Genomic DNA, 15,373 nt, shown 5'->3' on the forward strand with positions numbered 1-15,373 from the left:
GTTATACACGCGCAAATATGAAAAGGATATACATCTAATTTCAACTTCTTTGTTGCGTTTAAATATGCCTCCCAAATATTCTTTTAATAGGTCTTTGATCTAGTAAATATTGGCAACTTGATGATATGTTCACCCTGCTTGCTTTATATCCACTCCTTTTTGTAGTCCTAACTTAAAAGTGAAGACGTGAAGTTGGTGTTAGTTGAGGTTTCCATAAACCTCAATCTAAAGAAATAGGAGGATTTTTTTTATTTTTTAAAGGAAAAAAGAACAGCGCACGAAGTAGGAAACTTCAAGCCTGCTTCGGATTAGTTGCAATCACGATTAAGCGGCGATAATTTGATAATAGTTTGATTTGTCGTCCTCCGCGTCGTCGTCTCCATTATGTATCTTAATTTCCTCTTCTATGTCCTCTACTAAAGTTTGTAGAACCTGCCAAGATTTCTAATTCTCCTCAATTTCTATAGTATCACTACGAGAATTCTACTCTTTTCTTCGAGCAATCCGAAGACTCTTGCGGAATCCCATCTATATTGGTCCAAAAGAGTCGACTTTCAGATTGGCTTTGGTGCAGAAACTCTAAATCTTAGAACTCCACTTGGGTATTATTTTATTTGTCTCCCTGAATCTTTTTCTTTTTTTGTCTGTTTTCTCTTCTTGCTGCTGATGTAGTTCTTCTTGGGTTTCTTTTTTTTTTTTTTGCAGTTGCGATTTGGGTTTTCTCTATCTTGTTAGATTGGTAGATTTTTGAATTGAGAGGAAAAGACGAGTTTTTTTCTTCTCTTTTTGGTAAGACATGGGTCAGTGCTGTGGTAAAGAGAAGGCATCGGCTCATGGTGGAGCTAATGGGCATCCCTACCAGATGCCAGTAAGACCCCAACAACAACAACAACAACCCAAACCCTCCCCTCCTCCCCTTCTTCCCTTCGACCACCAAGCTCAGCCGCCGCCGCCACCGCGGCCCGAGATCCACCACACTCCCCCTCCCCCCGCGAAGACTTCCCTTCCAACCTCCTCCCCTGTCCCGGCCCCCCCAAAACCTGTTCATGCCCCAGATACCATCCTTGGGAAGCCTTTTGAGGATGTTAGATCCTTCTACACCCTCGGCAAAGAGCTTGGCCGAGGCCAATTCGGCGTTACCTACCTCTGCATTGAGATCTCTACTGGCCAGCAGTATGCTTGTAAGTCCATCTCCAAGCGTAAGCTTGTCAACAAGAATGACCGTGAGGATGTCAAGCGGGAGATCAATATCATGCAGCACTTGTCTGGGCAAGCGAACATCGTGGAATTCAAAGGGGTCTACGAGGACAAGAACTCCGTGAATCTTGTTATGGAGCTTTGCGCCGGAGGGGAGCTGTTTGATCGGATCATCGCAAAGGGGCAGTACTCTGAGCGCGCTGCTGCTTCTATGTGCCGTGCGATTGTCAATGTGGTGAACATTTGCCATTTCATGGGGGTGATGCATCGGGATCTCAAGCCAGAAAACTTCTTGCTGGCGACTAAGTCTGAAAATGCAATGCTGAAAGCTACTGATTTTGGTCTCTCGGTTTTCATTGAGGAAGGTAATAATGTTTCCTTGGTCAACGTGACCACAAGATTTCATGCAGCACATAGTTATTGCTTCAAGTTGGTCACAGTTGTGTTATCTAGCTGCCCCACTTATTATGCATTGCTCTGCTGCATAGCTTTCGGTAAATAATTGTCTACTGGGTTAATAAAGACGGGAAAAGCTTTTGTCTCCATCGATTAACAAGTAGATAATTCTCGGTCCTTTTTTACATACGGTTAAGATGGTTAAGATAGACAATTATGTTAAAGTTCTAGATTTCTTGAAAAGGAATCGCATCTTCTTAGTCTGCAGAATGTTAGATCAATCCAGGGCATTACACATATCTACCTATGACTAAAGTAAATTACTACACATTTGGTCGAACAATTTGAAAACAGCATATTACAAATGCAATGAGTTCCCATGCTTTATTATCATTTTCTGGATAACTTTTATAATTTTCCCTTTTGGTTAACAAGTTGAAGCTCTTTTGATTGTTAAAACTTTGGTATTACACTCTGAAGAGCTGGTAAGCAGTTTGATTATGAATAAGGGATCAAAGAATTATGAATCTATGAAAACAAGACTGCTTGCAGAACCTGACACTTATTTTCCTATAGGGAAACATTTGTATTAATTGATGTGGTTGTGGCTTACACTGGATACTTTGTTCTGTGTCTTCTGTCATAACTATACAGTGGCAAACTGATAAAATAGTAGATGATTGCATCACCATTACACTCTAAACTACATTCTACAAGAAAACTATATTCAGTATAAGAAAAAAGTATCATGCATTGGTATTTATATTTTGATTGTCTAAATTCTTAGCTCATCAAGAATTGCTGTTTCTTTACTATCTGATTAAGGTTTTGTTGGACTATCAATTGAAAACACAAGAAAATAAAATGTGATTCTCTTTGGAGTTTATGAGTTAAAGAGATAATATGAGTACTGTTTGAGTTGAAGAGCTTATTCGGTGATGGTGGTGCCAGAGGAGGGCAAGTTGCTCATTGGCTATGATGCTAGGTCATGTCACCCTAAACTGTGTCAATTCAATATATATGTAGTCTAGTATGGTATGGTAGCTGTCAAATGCACATCTTGGCTCAAATAATGTACCTGAGGCCTCAGCTAGGCAGTCTGATGGCCAATGAGTAGGGCTACCCATTATTCAAATACATGCACTATAGTTCTAGTTCTTTCGAAACTATTGCCTCATGGTACTATTATCATCAGGTTTTATTTGGTATTTCAAGTTATTGCAAATTTTAGTCAAAATAATTTCACCTTTAAGGAACTTTGACATATTGGTTCCTTTTTGTATACAAACTCTATAATAATTAACTTAATATAATAATAATGCTACAAATATTTCTACAATATCCTCCTTTTGTCCTTCTAAGTTATCTTTCCTTTCTCTTCTAAAGCATAACTTTGACCATTGTACGTTGTATTCTACAACAGAATGTCTTAGTGCATTTATAATTTTCTTCATAGGTCAATCGGTTGCTTGAGAAGTTTTCACCGTAAGACGGGTTACCTTTTTCTCTGCTGAGATGGTTATCAACAAAATAGTGTTTATATGAGCTCTGCTGGAAATATTGTGGATAGACCTTTTTGGCTTGTTAGAAATTAACATTATACAAATTGGTACAGATGGTATAGACCTTGAACTTTAGTAATGGTAAATTATTCATTATTGTGTACATTTATTTCCTATATCTGTAAGCAAAGTTTTGCTACATCTTCATCTTGTTATGTTGTTGAACTCTAATCAAATTATGCTTACTTGTCTGCTATAATCCTCCAGGAAAAGTTTATAGAGATATAGTTGGAAGCGCTTATTATGTCGCTCCTGAAGTTCTACGACGGAGTTATGGAAAAGAAATAGATATCTGGAGTGCCGGTGTTATTTTGTATATACTTCTCAGTGGTGTGCCTCCATTCTGGGCTGGTATGGATATCTTGCATATCAATCATATATTCATATCCAAGAGACTTTATTTTATCTGCTAACATTGGATACAGATCAATTGATTCATTGGACTTCTTCTCATATTTTACTTTGTTTTCTTGAACGGGGGTGTATTTCTTTACAGAAAACGAGAAAGGAATATTTGATGCCATCTTGCAAGGAGAAATTGACTTTGAAAGTTCACCATGGCCGACAATATCACATGGTGCTAAAGATCTAGTAAGGAAGATGCTGACACAGGATCCTAAGAAGAGAATTACTTCAGCCCAAGTTCTACGTGTGTATCTTAAACAAATGTCTCCTCTATTTTGGCAGATTAATTATGTACTATTATAGTTTGCATGTCAAACTGAAATGATTGACTTGTTTCACTAATCAGAACATCCATGGCTTAAAGAAGGTGGCGAGGCATCTGATAGACCTATAGACAGCGCAGTTCTTACTAGGATGAAGCAATTCAGAGCAATGAACAAGCTCAAACAGATGGCTCTAAAGGTTGGCCACTAAATCTTCACTATATTTCGTCACCATGTTCTTATTATAATACTATGATTCTAAACTGGTTCTAGGTCATTGCTGAAAATCTTAATGAAGAAGAAATGAAAGGTCTGAAACAGATGTTCACCAATATTGACACTGACAATAGTGGATCCATTACGTATGAAGAACTGAAAACGGGTTTGGCCCGACTTGGATCAAAGCTCTCTGAAGCTGAAATAAAGCAGTTGATGGAAGCTGTAAGAAATTTATCAATACAAATATATTGCTTCCATCTACCCATTTCCTTAGGCTTCTCTTTTTGTAACTTCCAGGCTGATGTGGATGGGAATGGAACCATCGACTGCATCGAGTTCATCACAGCCACAATGCACCGACACAGACTAGAAAGAGATGAGCACTTGTATAAAGCTTTCCAGTACTTTGATGCAGATAACAGTGGGTGAGTAGTTGTTTACCTACAAAAGTTTTGTATTGGTTTTGATCAATCAATTTATCCATGGACTAGTTTAACTTTCAAACTTCTTCGACAGCTACATTACTAGAGATGAACTTGAGTCAGCCTTGATAGACCATGGAATGGGTGATGCTACCACCATCAAGGAGATAATATCAGAAGTTGATACGGACAATGTAAGCTACTTATGATCACATATTTAGTTAAGATTTTCATACATTGTCTCCTTACTGTTTGCTTCACTGGCTATAGGATGGAAGGATTAATTACGAGGAATTTTGTGCAATGATGAGAGGTGGTATCCAACAACCAGTTAAGCTTATGTAGCCTCCGATTGAAAGAGTTACATCACCATCTACAGTTGGACAAACCTGAAGCATTCTTTTACTCTGTCCTGTTGACCGTGCCTAGCATCACATTTAGGAAGAGCATCTATCCTAATGAGAGTTTGTCCACTAAAGAGAACGGCAAAAATAACGGCTCTGCTTCGTATGCTATATTTGTATGCTGCTGCTAATATTGTGAGTTTTTCTTGCGCAAGAACAACCTCAGGGAAATGGATGTTCTCTGCTTCATTGCTTTTAGACTTTCCATCTTCGTGTGAAGTTCTTTCTTTCATCTTTAAAGGAGTTGCAACAAAGTTGTAAGATATTTCTTTGTCTGAATAAGCTGCTCTACGGGGACAAAGTTGTAAGATACTTGTTTGGATCAATAAGTTACTCCGTTCGGCATATAGACATAATTATTGAGATCTTCAATCAGATTCGATTGTTACTAGTAGATACTTGAAATCTCCTCAAATTTGCTTGCCTTTTCACATAAAAAAATAACATTATAAGATGGAAACCAATAAAGACTTGACTAGCTTAGCATCCGTGTATTCTGGATCTGCTATATGTTGAGCAGCATAGCTGTTAGCTTTACAATGGTGCACACAAACAAGATATAGGCATTCCTAATATCTGATTTGCATCCTCATGCATATAAAGCAAACAACAGTGCAAAGTTTATATTATGCATACCACATCGACATTAGCATTTGGGACAGAAAGATCAACTCAATTCACAGTATTGTCCATCAATATTTAAATTGATGTTGGAACAAGCATAATGCTCTTCCATCTTCAAACGTGACAAAATTGTTTCTCCAACATCTAATTGTTAAATAGGTCTCAGAAACTACGAGCTAACAAATTCAAATCTCTTGCACAAAAATATCAGATTTGACATTTGCATTTAGTCTGAAATCTTATTTAACATAATTTAGATAAACACGAGTGGGTCTAATTCTTGCTGAGACCAAGTGCCTGTTGAGATGCAACTCTGTATGAGGGACCCAAAGCTAAGCCCGCCCATATCAGAATCATCTCCCACAAACACCATGCACCTTTGCAACGTGCTATAGTTGGGTTTTAGGCTTCTCTATCAGCCAACAGATTGAAGGTCTGCCACTATGATGCAACCACTTGAGCTACCGATAAGCTTTCACCTCCCCACAGTGGGCATGAACAAGTACCTCAGCAAAATTGTGGTTCTTATAATTGCTTGCACCTCACATCAGCAACTAGGTGACGAATGTGAGGTCCATACCACTTTACACGCTCCAAGTGTTGTACTGAAACATCCCACAATAAGCCTGAAATGTAAAAGGCCCAATGAAATCAATTGCTTCACTACACAGTCAAAAAAAAAATTGCTTCACTTCCCTAGATAGAAAATTTAGCCTACAACAACTACATTAAGATCACATGATACCTTCAGATTCTGAGATGCCACTGATGGATCTTACAACGTAATCTATCCACGATGACTCTTCTGAATCATTGACATTACCATGTACATGCAATATGCCCCCTCCCACCCTACGAAAATATGAGAGAAAGTTATGTTTGTGTCACTGTTTGCTGGAATTAAACATCAAAAAGCTCTGCATTGTTGTGACCTAGACCACCATAAATAGAACATAAGACTGATGCATTATATGAACTAACAGTCTACACATAATAAATGCATTTCCATTGTCTCCTGAAGTCAATGTTTTAAGTCTCATTTAGTTAGTGTATTAGCCTTAAACACAAATAAAAAATTAAACACAAAAGAAACATTGACTTATACACATTTCTTGATAGAGATTGACATTTGGTTGCTATTTACAAATAAAAGAGAGTTAATTCACAAAAAAAGGAGAGGTAATTCGCAAAATAAGGGAGACATGCACCTACCAAATGAGGCATTATTGTTTAATAAGGAAAACATAAAACTTATATGCTCAGCAAGTCGGTAACCAAATTCCAGCCCAAAGCATATCACATGGAACCACATCTTCCTACTCCTAATGTACCTACCCATTCTAAATAAATTTGACCACTATTGGGCTTCAGTCCTATTTTGGTCCACGGCTATATTTTTCAGGTGTTATCCTCATTCTTTCACTAGTGTTATCTCCACAAGGTTAGATCTTTTGGAATGCAGAGAATTCTAGTTACAGTCTTATGGGTTGCATTCTTGTTGCATACTGTTAACTCATGACAGCAGATGTACGGTCAAGTAAAACACCCAAAGCACTGTTGTAGTGCTCCTTATCTGTTCCAAGTCAAAAAGAATGTACATGAACTAGCCTCTATCAGATATAAAATGTGTTGTGGCCTTATTATCTCGAATTCCACTAAATTTAATTCTGCAAAAGTTTTAAAATCCACATAAACATTATAATATAAGACATCTGATGAATGGTCATTCCTTTGTGTTAAAAGACATTTGTGGGCAGATGATAGGCCATATGAGAAATCAACTGCAAGTAAATATGCACATTTGTAAGTTATGAACCATTGTTTGCACTTTCAAGTTTCGTTCAAGACCATTAATATATTTTTAGCGGGTAAAGAAAACACATGTGCACCAAAATATCAAAGCAACAAGCCAGAGAAACTACATGCACAAATGATATTTGTCGAACAGAAGACAAGAAAAATGAAGAAAAATAGTAGATACCAGATGAATTTATTACCTTAATGCTCTAACAGCAGTAACCCAGCTACATTCACTTGAAGGTAGGAGACCAAGGCAAACACGATCAGCAACTCCCTGAAAGTTTCACAAGAAGTAAATGTCAGTACATCTTTATACCTCTTAGTCCTACAATTAGATTAATCACGACAATTCATCCGCACAATCGTTAGGCAGACAGTCAAAGCAAACAGGCAGCAATATTAGCTCCACGTAATACATCCCCCCTTTTACGCCATCCATTTGAAAGCTACCTTAGATCTAAGAACCCATACTATTTTCTACAAGCCCACCTAGGCTGATGCAACCTGAGAGTGTCCAGTATTGCCCCTGATATATTAAGAACATATATGAAGATGACATTTCCGCAACCTAGAAAGGCGCCGTGCAACAGATTTGCGATTAAAAATTTATATGGCATATATGATATAACTGATTAAAATCTGAGAAAATATCTAAAGAATATACTTACTTTGGGTGCAATAACACGATTATCTCCTTTGAGTATAACACACCGATCTGCCACAAAATTGGCATTTATATTATGCTCAAGAGCCTCTAAGGCATGGGAGTTCCACTCGCAAGCATAAACTAGTTTTGCATTAGCCCTGAGAATAAGTCATATCATTGATTTTCAATACTATGAACAATTAACATTTGCTGAGAACTGGAAACATAAAAATACCAAAAACAAGGATGACGTACTTAACAAGAAACGGGAGCACAAAATATCCAATACCAGCAAATAAATCAACAATAATCTCATTGGTGCAATCTAGGTGGGCCATGCGAAGCTTCTCTGAACGGTTTCCTGAAGAGAACATGCATTTTGTAGCATCAAGTGAATATAGAATTCCATTTTCCTGATGAGTAACCCAGCCATTATCGCCAACAAGAAGTTCTAAGGTGCTATCTCTTGTCCCAGATGGTAAGATTCTACCCTGAAAGAAAGCCCATTACATTATCTTATAAGCCAAACCAATCAGAAAAACAAGCCAATGCAGAAAGAAAGAACATGTTTCAATTTTAGATTTCACTTTACATGTAAGCTGCATTCAGGCATTAAGCTTAAGAATTAACAGTCCCAACAAAGCTGTAATCAAAATGTCTACATCCTAGAATATCATTGGCACTTGGCAGTTCTCTAAGAATCTAACATGATGGAACAAACACCTCAGACAAAGATATATTTGATGACAGCTGCCAGGTTGAAAGCTAAGCAATTACTTACTTGGCGAGCAAGACGCTGAGCACCAAGTGATTTTGCAACTATAGGCCAAAGTTCCTCCCTGACAGAGTCCCACAAGGCATCCTTAAAAGATGACTTTGGAAGAACAACCATATCGCCAAGATGCTCCCACCTGAGTATCAACAACTTGTAAACAAAAAAAATAAGATTTACCAATATAAGCAGTAGTGACCTGTCTCTAAGAAAATTATCAAAGACAGATATTCTCAAAAACAAGTCAAAGTAGTATATGATGAAAAGGACACCTTGTAGGCAGTTGCTCCAATAGTTGAAGAGGCATCCCCTTTGTTTTCAGCAAAAGACTGATCGATTCTCTCATCATGATTCGAGGAGATTTAGAGGGGTTTTTCTTGCAGCACAAATCATCATTTAGTAATGAACCACCACATGACAACAAAATTTTCAATGCTGTGCAACAAGGAACATCCTCTACTGCAATTTCTTTTTCAAACAACACTCCAAGCTGATGAAATTGATCTAAATCACCAAATTTAGTTTTCGAGTTGAGTTGCTCATCCAGATACAAGACTTTAAAGGTTGTATTAATTGGTAACTTGATAAAACAACCATCTTGGTTTGGTACAACTTTCCTAGTGAGATCCAACCATCCAAACTTTTTCAAAATATCCTTTGCTACTTTAGCATACTTTTTCTCAAGTTGTAAGACAAGCTGTTTAGCATCTGTATAGTGCCTATCTCCACCAGCAGACATATCAATCACAGGAATTGAGTTATAACTCTCTGTGTTTCCCTGTAAATTCTTATTGTATTTTGAGCTTGTACTGTGGTTTACCTTATTACATTCTCCAAGTGGCTTATTATCCTCATCAGATGATAGATCATGTACAGACTCCAAAAACTGCAGATTAATTTTCATTGGCTGATTAAATTTTGTCCCAAATGCATAACATGATGCCCCACCACCAAGAACAAAAAGGTCATCATCAATGACAACAGTTGAGCTACGAACCCAGAGATTTTTACTTAAAGATTCGACAGTGACATGCAACCAGACACGATGATGCAGGTTCAGCAGAACCAAATCTTGGTAATGTTGTTTAACAGGACATCCACCTATTATTCCAAGATAAGTTTTATAAATGAACATTGAATGTGAAAATCTAGGAGAAGGAGCTTTCCCAGTTGTCTTCTCCTTTTTCCACTGTAATGTTCTGATATCAAAACTGTGAAGGTCACCAAGTGCCTTCTCACCATCATGACCACCAAACATAAAAAATTGTGACCCATAGGCCACGGAAGAATGTGAATGACGAGCACATGGCCATTCTCCTTCAATGCGAACCTCATGCCAATGTAAAGTTTCAGTATTCAGGACACTCAAGCAATTATAGATAACTTCACCACTAAGTCCACCAAACACATATATATACGAACCTACAGAAACAGCAGTATGTCGGTGCCTGTAAATAAGATAACAATTTAGAAAGAAGAAAATGGATTTGCATAATTAACTGGGCATCTTGTTAACAGGGCAACAGTAACAGATGCTTTTATGACTTCTAAAGGGGCATCTTGTTGCAGTTTAACTTGACAAAAAAACAAGAGTTGGAGATTATTTAAGGATCCACAGCAGGAGAAGTACTTTGACTTAGGGAGACTTCAAAGTAAAATATAAACTCATTAAATGTGCACATCAAAGAAAGAGTGTCAATATGTAGCAGAATATTGTTCTCCCTGCTATTAAGATATTCTACTACTTTAGACTAATGCTTAAATATTTCCTGCAACTTAAATAATAAAAAATACATCAAAAAGTTAACTACTAAAACTTTCAAAACTGAGCACATCTTTCCTGATCACAGTAATTCCAGGCATGTTTAACCAGAAAGAAAAGATGATATAAAATGATTTGATAAGTTGGTCTACAAAAATTCAAATAAAGGGGTAAGATAACTGTATTTCACTTTAGACTATCCAATTAATCAGAAAACTTTATTTGGTATAAAGAGAATCTAGTTTTCACCCATTAGCTAGTTACCTAGGTTTGAACAAATCTCCAGTGCATCCTAACTGCAACCATCTACTTTCAGGAGTCTGTAGAACCCAAACATCATTAAGAATTTGTGATGGACCAGTTCTTCCTCCAATAACATAAACATTGTTCCCCACAATTGTTGCTGAATGGCCCAAGCGCTTCGAAGGTGGTCCCTTAGCATCCATTTCCCTTAATAAGCCAGATTGAGGATTAAGCATCAGAGTATAGTTCCTTCGTGCATGCCGTCCTATGCCTCCAAAACCACCAAAAACTAACAGTTCCTTCTCTCCCCTGCTGTTCAATGCACAAGAAGAGTGACCCCAAAGAAATATCTTCTCAATTGGCTCACCAGTAATCTTCAATAAGGCAACAGAAATACAGCACCTATACATTCCTGATAACTCTGTTCATAAATTGCAACTTAATCTATAGCAAAAACGCAGTTAACTTTAATCATCCAATTGCACCATAAAAATTGAGGATAATTTTAAATTTAGCAGTTCAATCTACAGAAAACAGATAACCTATTATGAAGATGGGTAAAATAGAACTTATGATGCAAAACAGCTGAGTTATAGTAATTGCATAAATAGAGTATCTCTCATATTCATCTGTTCTGATGTACGATACTGAATAGATAAGCTCTCATTTCTCAGGGCCAATAGAATCGTTTTGATGATAGCTGTAGTTTTACACAACTTTATCGTGCACCAGTTCTGTTCAAATTATGATCCTCCAGTCAAAAACCTAGAGCTTCTCCATTTTCTTGTTCATGCAACAAAATCTATATATTTTACAAATTCTTAAAATTAATTAAAGAAAGTGTAATAACCAAACTTTGCACAGAAATTCAAGGCAGCTAGATAAACCTGTAAATTATCTTACTCGGACCCTCACATCCTGCTAAAAAGGAAAAAAGGGAGGTTCTTCCAAGCAAGTGAATATAACAATAGCAACTTCACAAGGCGCTGGAAACAGAATGTACAGTAACAAGGAGATTTGACATGCATTCTCTCTACTCCAAATCATAAATAAAAGGCTGTATTCCAACTGTGACTAATGCCATGAACAGCTACAATATAAGTAAATCGACAAATTATACAAATAGGATATCTCCTTAATCATATACAATAGGATACCTAATGACCCAAGAAGTCTCTCGTAACACATTTAAAGCCTTCTTCAATCAACCTGTCATGGTATCAGGTCTCTTTTGGCATAATAGTAAGCTAGATCTCCAAATTAGCTGCTATATTGGCTTTTTTTAAACAAATAAAGGAGAATTTTCCAATGACTAATATCTAAGTGACAACCATCTCAACAAATAAAAAAACCATAGGAAAGCACAAGGTCTATATGCCCACTATAATTCTTATCATGAATGTCTGCAGTAAGCATAGATCAAGAATGTACCCAAAATACCGATAGAAATTTTGCTAGTAACAACAATTTAGAGACTAAAAACAGGAATCGACACATCTTTGAAACTATTTCCCAAAAATATATACATGAGTAGACTGAGAAAAGTACTTTTCATGTTACCTAAAGCATGACATGCAGTATCCTCTACAGGTCCAGTTTCCACTTCATCTTTACAGTTTGATGCTTTTAGTGAACTATTGAAATCCTCAGCACCTTTGTCATTTCCAGAAGATCCAGCAGATGAAAGAGCACCTTCATCTTTGCCAAAGCCTAAGGTATTATCTTGGCCACAACACTTAACAGCAAAACTTCCATTCTTTAACACTGACGAAATGTCGGCTGGCTGGTCAGCACACTTATCTTTATCATTTCCATCTACCAATACTAGGTGTCCCTCAGGAAGCTTCGGTACAAGCTCCAAAGAAAGTTTTTCATCAGTAAGCTGAGCCACATGTCTCTCATTCAAATGAGTTATGTCCTCTGCTGATTTTGGGAGACTCTGTAATTCCAACTGGAGCTGATGAGTATGCCTCATTCACTTTACGAATAAGGGCAATTATAGAATAGATTCCTGTTAATTATTCTTAAAATAAGTTCTTTGCTCCAGAAATAATTATTTTTGTTTATTAGTATTCTACAATAAGAGTATAATAATTAGCTTTAAAGTGATACAGAGTGAAGAAAAAGATGAAAATATATATATTTTATCTTTATCAAATTATGATAAATATCTTTGTTGATATAAAATATATTGATAGAATAGATATCAAGAGTAAATTAATAATTAAGTTAGTGTGTGGTATAAGATGTAATTTTAATTAATAGTAATTTTATTTTAAAATATGACTATTATAATGTTTAGCTATTATTTTACAATAAGGGATTGTATTTCAGAATTAAAAAAATTACGTTTGAAATGAACAAATAAATCATGAGAACCAAATTTGACATATGGGCATACGGAAGAATCATCATGCTGTCATTTTACTCCACACATGGGAATTTGGTCAAGAAATTGTAGATAAAAGCAGTAAAGCAATTCCAGAAAGCAAAGCACTAGAAAATAAAGATATAAGAGCTATATGATGTTCCCACTATTCCGAAGAAAAAAAGAAAAGAATGAGCTTTATGGTAGCTAGCCTTTCAAAAATCCTACATGCAACTAATTATGCACCTGATAAAACCTTACCAAGTCGCAAGCATTGATGGACCAAACATGTTAATAAGCACATTATTTTAGATGTGCAACAGACTGGAACTCGTCTTTTCCAAATTGATGGGGTCTAATGGCTTTCTATATTCGTCGGATACATACGAGTCTTTTATTTTGTCAGTTTACAAATTAGTTTAGACTTTATTTCATTTATTATTTCTTTTATTTATTTTTCCAGCTGCTTCACTTCTTAATTTTCATGTGGACACACCCACTTAGCATCTAGTCATTAAGAATTACTTGTTCTCCTATTTACTAGCTAAGATATTCGTAAAAATTCCGTAGCTTTACTGGGAGATGAAGCCTCATACTTACTGGTGCATGATTATTCAAAGATTGTGTGTCAATTAAAACAAATCATGAAAGAAATAGATCTTCTGGTAACTTGGCATTGTAGCTGATCTAAGGACAACAAAATGTGCCAGTCTCACATGTAAAGAAGGGACGCAGGACACTAGCAAATAACAATTTGGAATGAAAAATGATGCTGTAAACAAGAAAGGTACCGTCAAGCACAACATAGCCCTACATAAATAATAACCAAGACGAGCAAATGATAATGTTAAATAACAAGACAATAAGAGTATGCAGTACATATTTTACCTTCGTTTGCAAAACACGAAGAAATCCATCTGCCCTCTTTTTGTTCACCTCCATTTTATCATTGGCAATTCTCACTAGGTAGCGAATATAATCAGGTGAAACTATAATTTTACCAAGCTGTCCTAGCGGCACCTCTAACCGAATAGAACATCGTATGGCAACCATAACGCGTCTTCGTAAACTTGTTATACCTAAACAAGAGCGACAACTTAACTTTTGCAACGAAGTCATCAAAATGTGCAACAAAACGAATAAAAATGTGGGAAGATGTGCACAAAAAAAAAGGAAGTGTATCTGTAGGCGTGCACAACCCCAAGAGACCTCACTCACCCGACTCTCTAAACCCGCTTGAGATGGCAGACGAGACAAGTTCCTGCGCCGCGGCAGCATCACGGCAATCAACGGCTATGATCAGGGGCTCGAATCTGAAAACGAGATCTCCTCCAACCAAGGTTTCATCTTGGTGGCCCTTGAAGAGGATATCGACGACGGCGTCCGGGTCGGCGGGTTCGTGGGAGACGAAGACCCATCCGCCTCCCCCGGCTTTCTTCTTCGTCGTCGTCTTCTTGTTGTTGTTATTGCTTTTTTCTTCGTTGGAAACTTCTTGGGTGGAGGGGCTAGGGTTATGGTTGGGGTTGGGGTGGCAGAGGATGGAGATGCGGCCGGAGCAGGAGCTGGTGGTGAAGTAAGAGGGGTGGCGGTTGATGGCCTCGAGGAGTGGCACGATGGGCGCGTCCACGCCGCCTTTTGGAGACTTGTCCGGCGAAGGCGACGACAAGGCGGCCAGAGTCTGCTCCTTCCGCTTCTGGAACTCCATCTCTTGTGATGACTACTCCACCCTCTGCTCCACTCTACTGGGTTGGACTCTTTACTAGTTATAAGTCTCAGGGCCCAACCGGGCCGGACATTAGTCGGACATGGGCCTCCTTGTAAAATATTAGGGCTGAGAAGTGGGCGGGAACAAATTCGGATGCGGATTCTACCATAATTTTTTGGCGAAAAATCATCTTTAAATGTTGAGTGCCAAACCTCTAATATGTCAACCAATGTCACAGCAGTGAACGAAAACTATTTACTATCAATACTTCGCACTGCGAACCAGAATCAAGAATTATTAAAAAAATAAAATTACAGAGCCCGATGGCTATATAGGCTGAAAACTTTTACTGATATCCTAATCTGTCTAACTACCGACAAAATATTATAGCCATTAAACTAAGCCATCAAATTATTGTATAATTTTTTTATAATAATTATTTAAAATTAGAATCGATACCGGTCAAAAATAAGAATCACCATACAATTGTTATCAACTCGGAAGCTGTGAAAACTTTCTGCTTCCCCCAAAATATAACAAAACCGTGTCCAGAGTGAAGTACAATTGGAATAACCAAAATGAAAG

General features: G+C 37.3%; 2 protein-coding genes across 10 annotated transcripts; one reads left to right on the forward strand and one right to left on the reverse strand.

The window, feature by feature from the left end:
• Window positions 1–239: 239 nt before the first annotated feature.
• On the forward strand, window positions 240–5,224 carry LOC140802507 (calcium-dependent protein kinase 2-like). 2 transcript variants are annotated; one of them, XM_073158038.1, is made up of 9 exons: window positions 240–602; window positions 706–1,562; window positions 3,363–3,506; window positions 3,652–3,804; window positions 3,907–4,022; window positions 4,097–4,264; window positions 4,340–4,467; window positions 4,559–4,658; window positions 4,735–5,224. In XM_073158038.1, the coding sequence occupies exons 2-9, from the start codon at window positions 797–799 to the stop codon at window positions 4,807–4,809; spliced, it is 1,650 nt and encodes a 549-aa protein (XP_073014139.1). In that variant the 5' UTR covers window positions 240–602; window positions 706–796; the 3' UTR covers window positions 4,810–5,224. The 2 variants fall into 2 exon arrangements, with proteins under 2 accessions (XP_073014139.1, XP_073014138.1); XM_073158037.1 differs by having other exon boundaries at window positions 4,097–4,467.
• Window positions 5,225–5,520: 296 nt separating this feature from the next.
• On the reverse strand, window positions 5,521–14,819 carry LOC140802502 (tRNA wybutosine-synthesizing protein 2/3/4). Of its 8 annotated transcripts, none has more exons than XR_012111667.1 (11): window positions 14,302–14,819; window positions 13,972–14,162; window positions 12,276–12,654; window positions 10,737–11,136; window positions 8,983–10,158; window positions 8,720–8,849; window positions 8,228–8,429; window positions 7,961–8,096; window positions 7,490–7,566; window positions 6,238–6,344; window positions 5,521–6,118 (listed from the first exon to the last, which is right to left on the reverse strand). XR_012111667.1 is itself a non-coding variant. In XM_073158027.1 (11 exons), exons 1-11 carry the CDS (start codon window positions 14,786–14,788, stop codon window positions 6,018–6,020), a joined length of 3,420 nt encoding a protein of 1,139 aa, XP_073014128.1. In that variant the 5' UTR covers window positions 14,789–14,819; the 3' UTR covers window positions 5,521–6,017. The 8 variants fall into 8 exon arrangements, 5 of the variants coding, with proteins under 5 accessions (XP_073014128.1, XP_073014133.1, XP_073014129.1 ...); XM_073158027.1 differs by having other exon boundaries at window positions 8,194–8,429; XR_012111668.1 differs by lacking the exon at window positions 6,238–6,344.
• Window positions 14,820–15,373: the final 554 nt, after the last annotated feature.

The sequence above is a fragment of the Typha latifolia genome, unplaced genomic scaffold (assembly GCF_019914945.1).
Source record: "Typha latifolia isolate L0001 unplaced genomic scaffold, TyphaL0001v2 contig_23, whole genome shotgun sequence".
Lineage (NCBI taxonomy): Eukaryota > Viridiplantae > Streptophyta > Magnoliopsida > Poales > Typhaceae > Typha > Typha latifolia.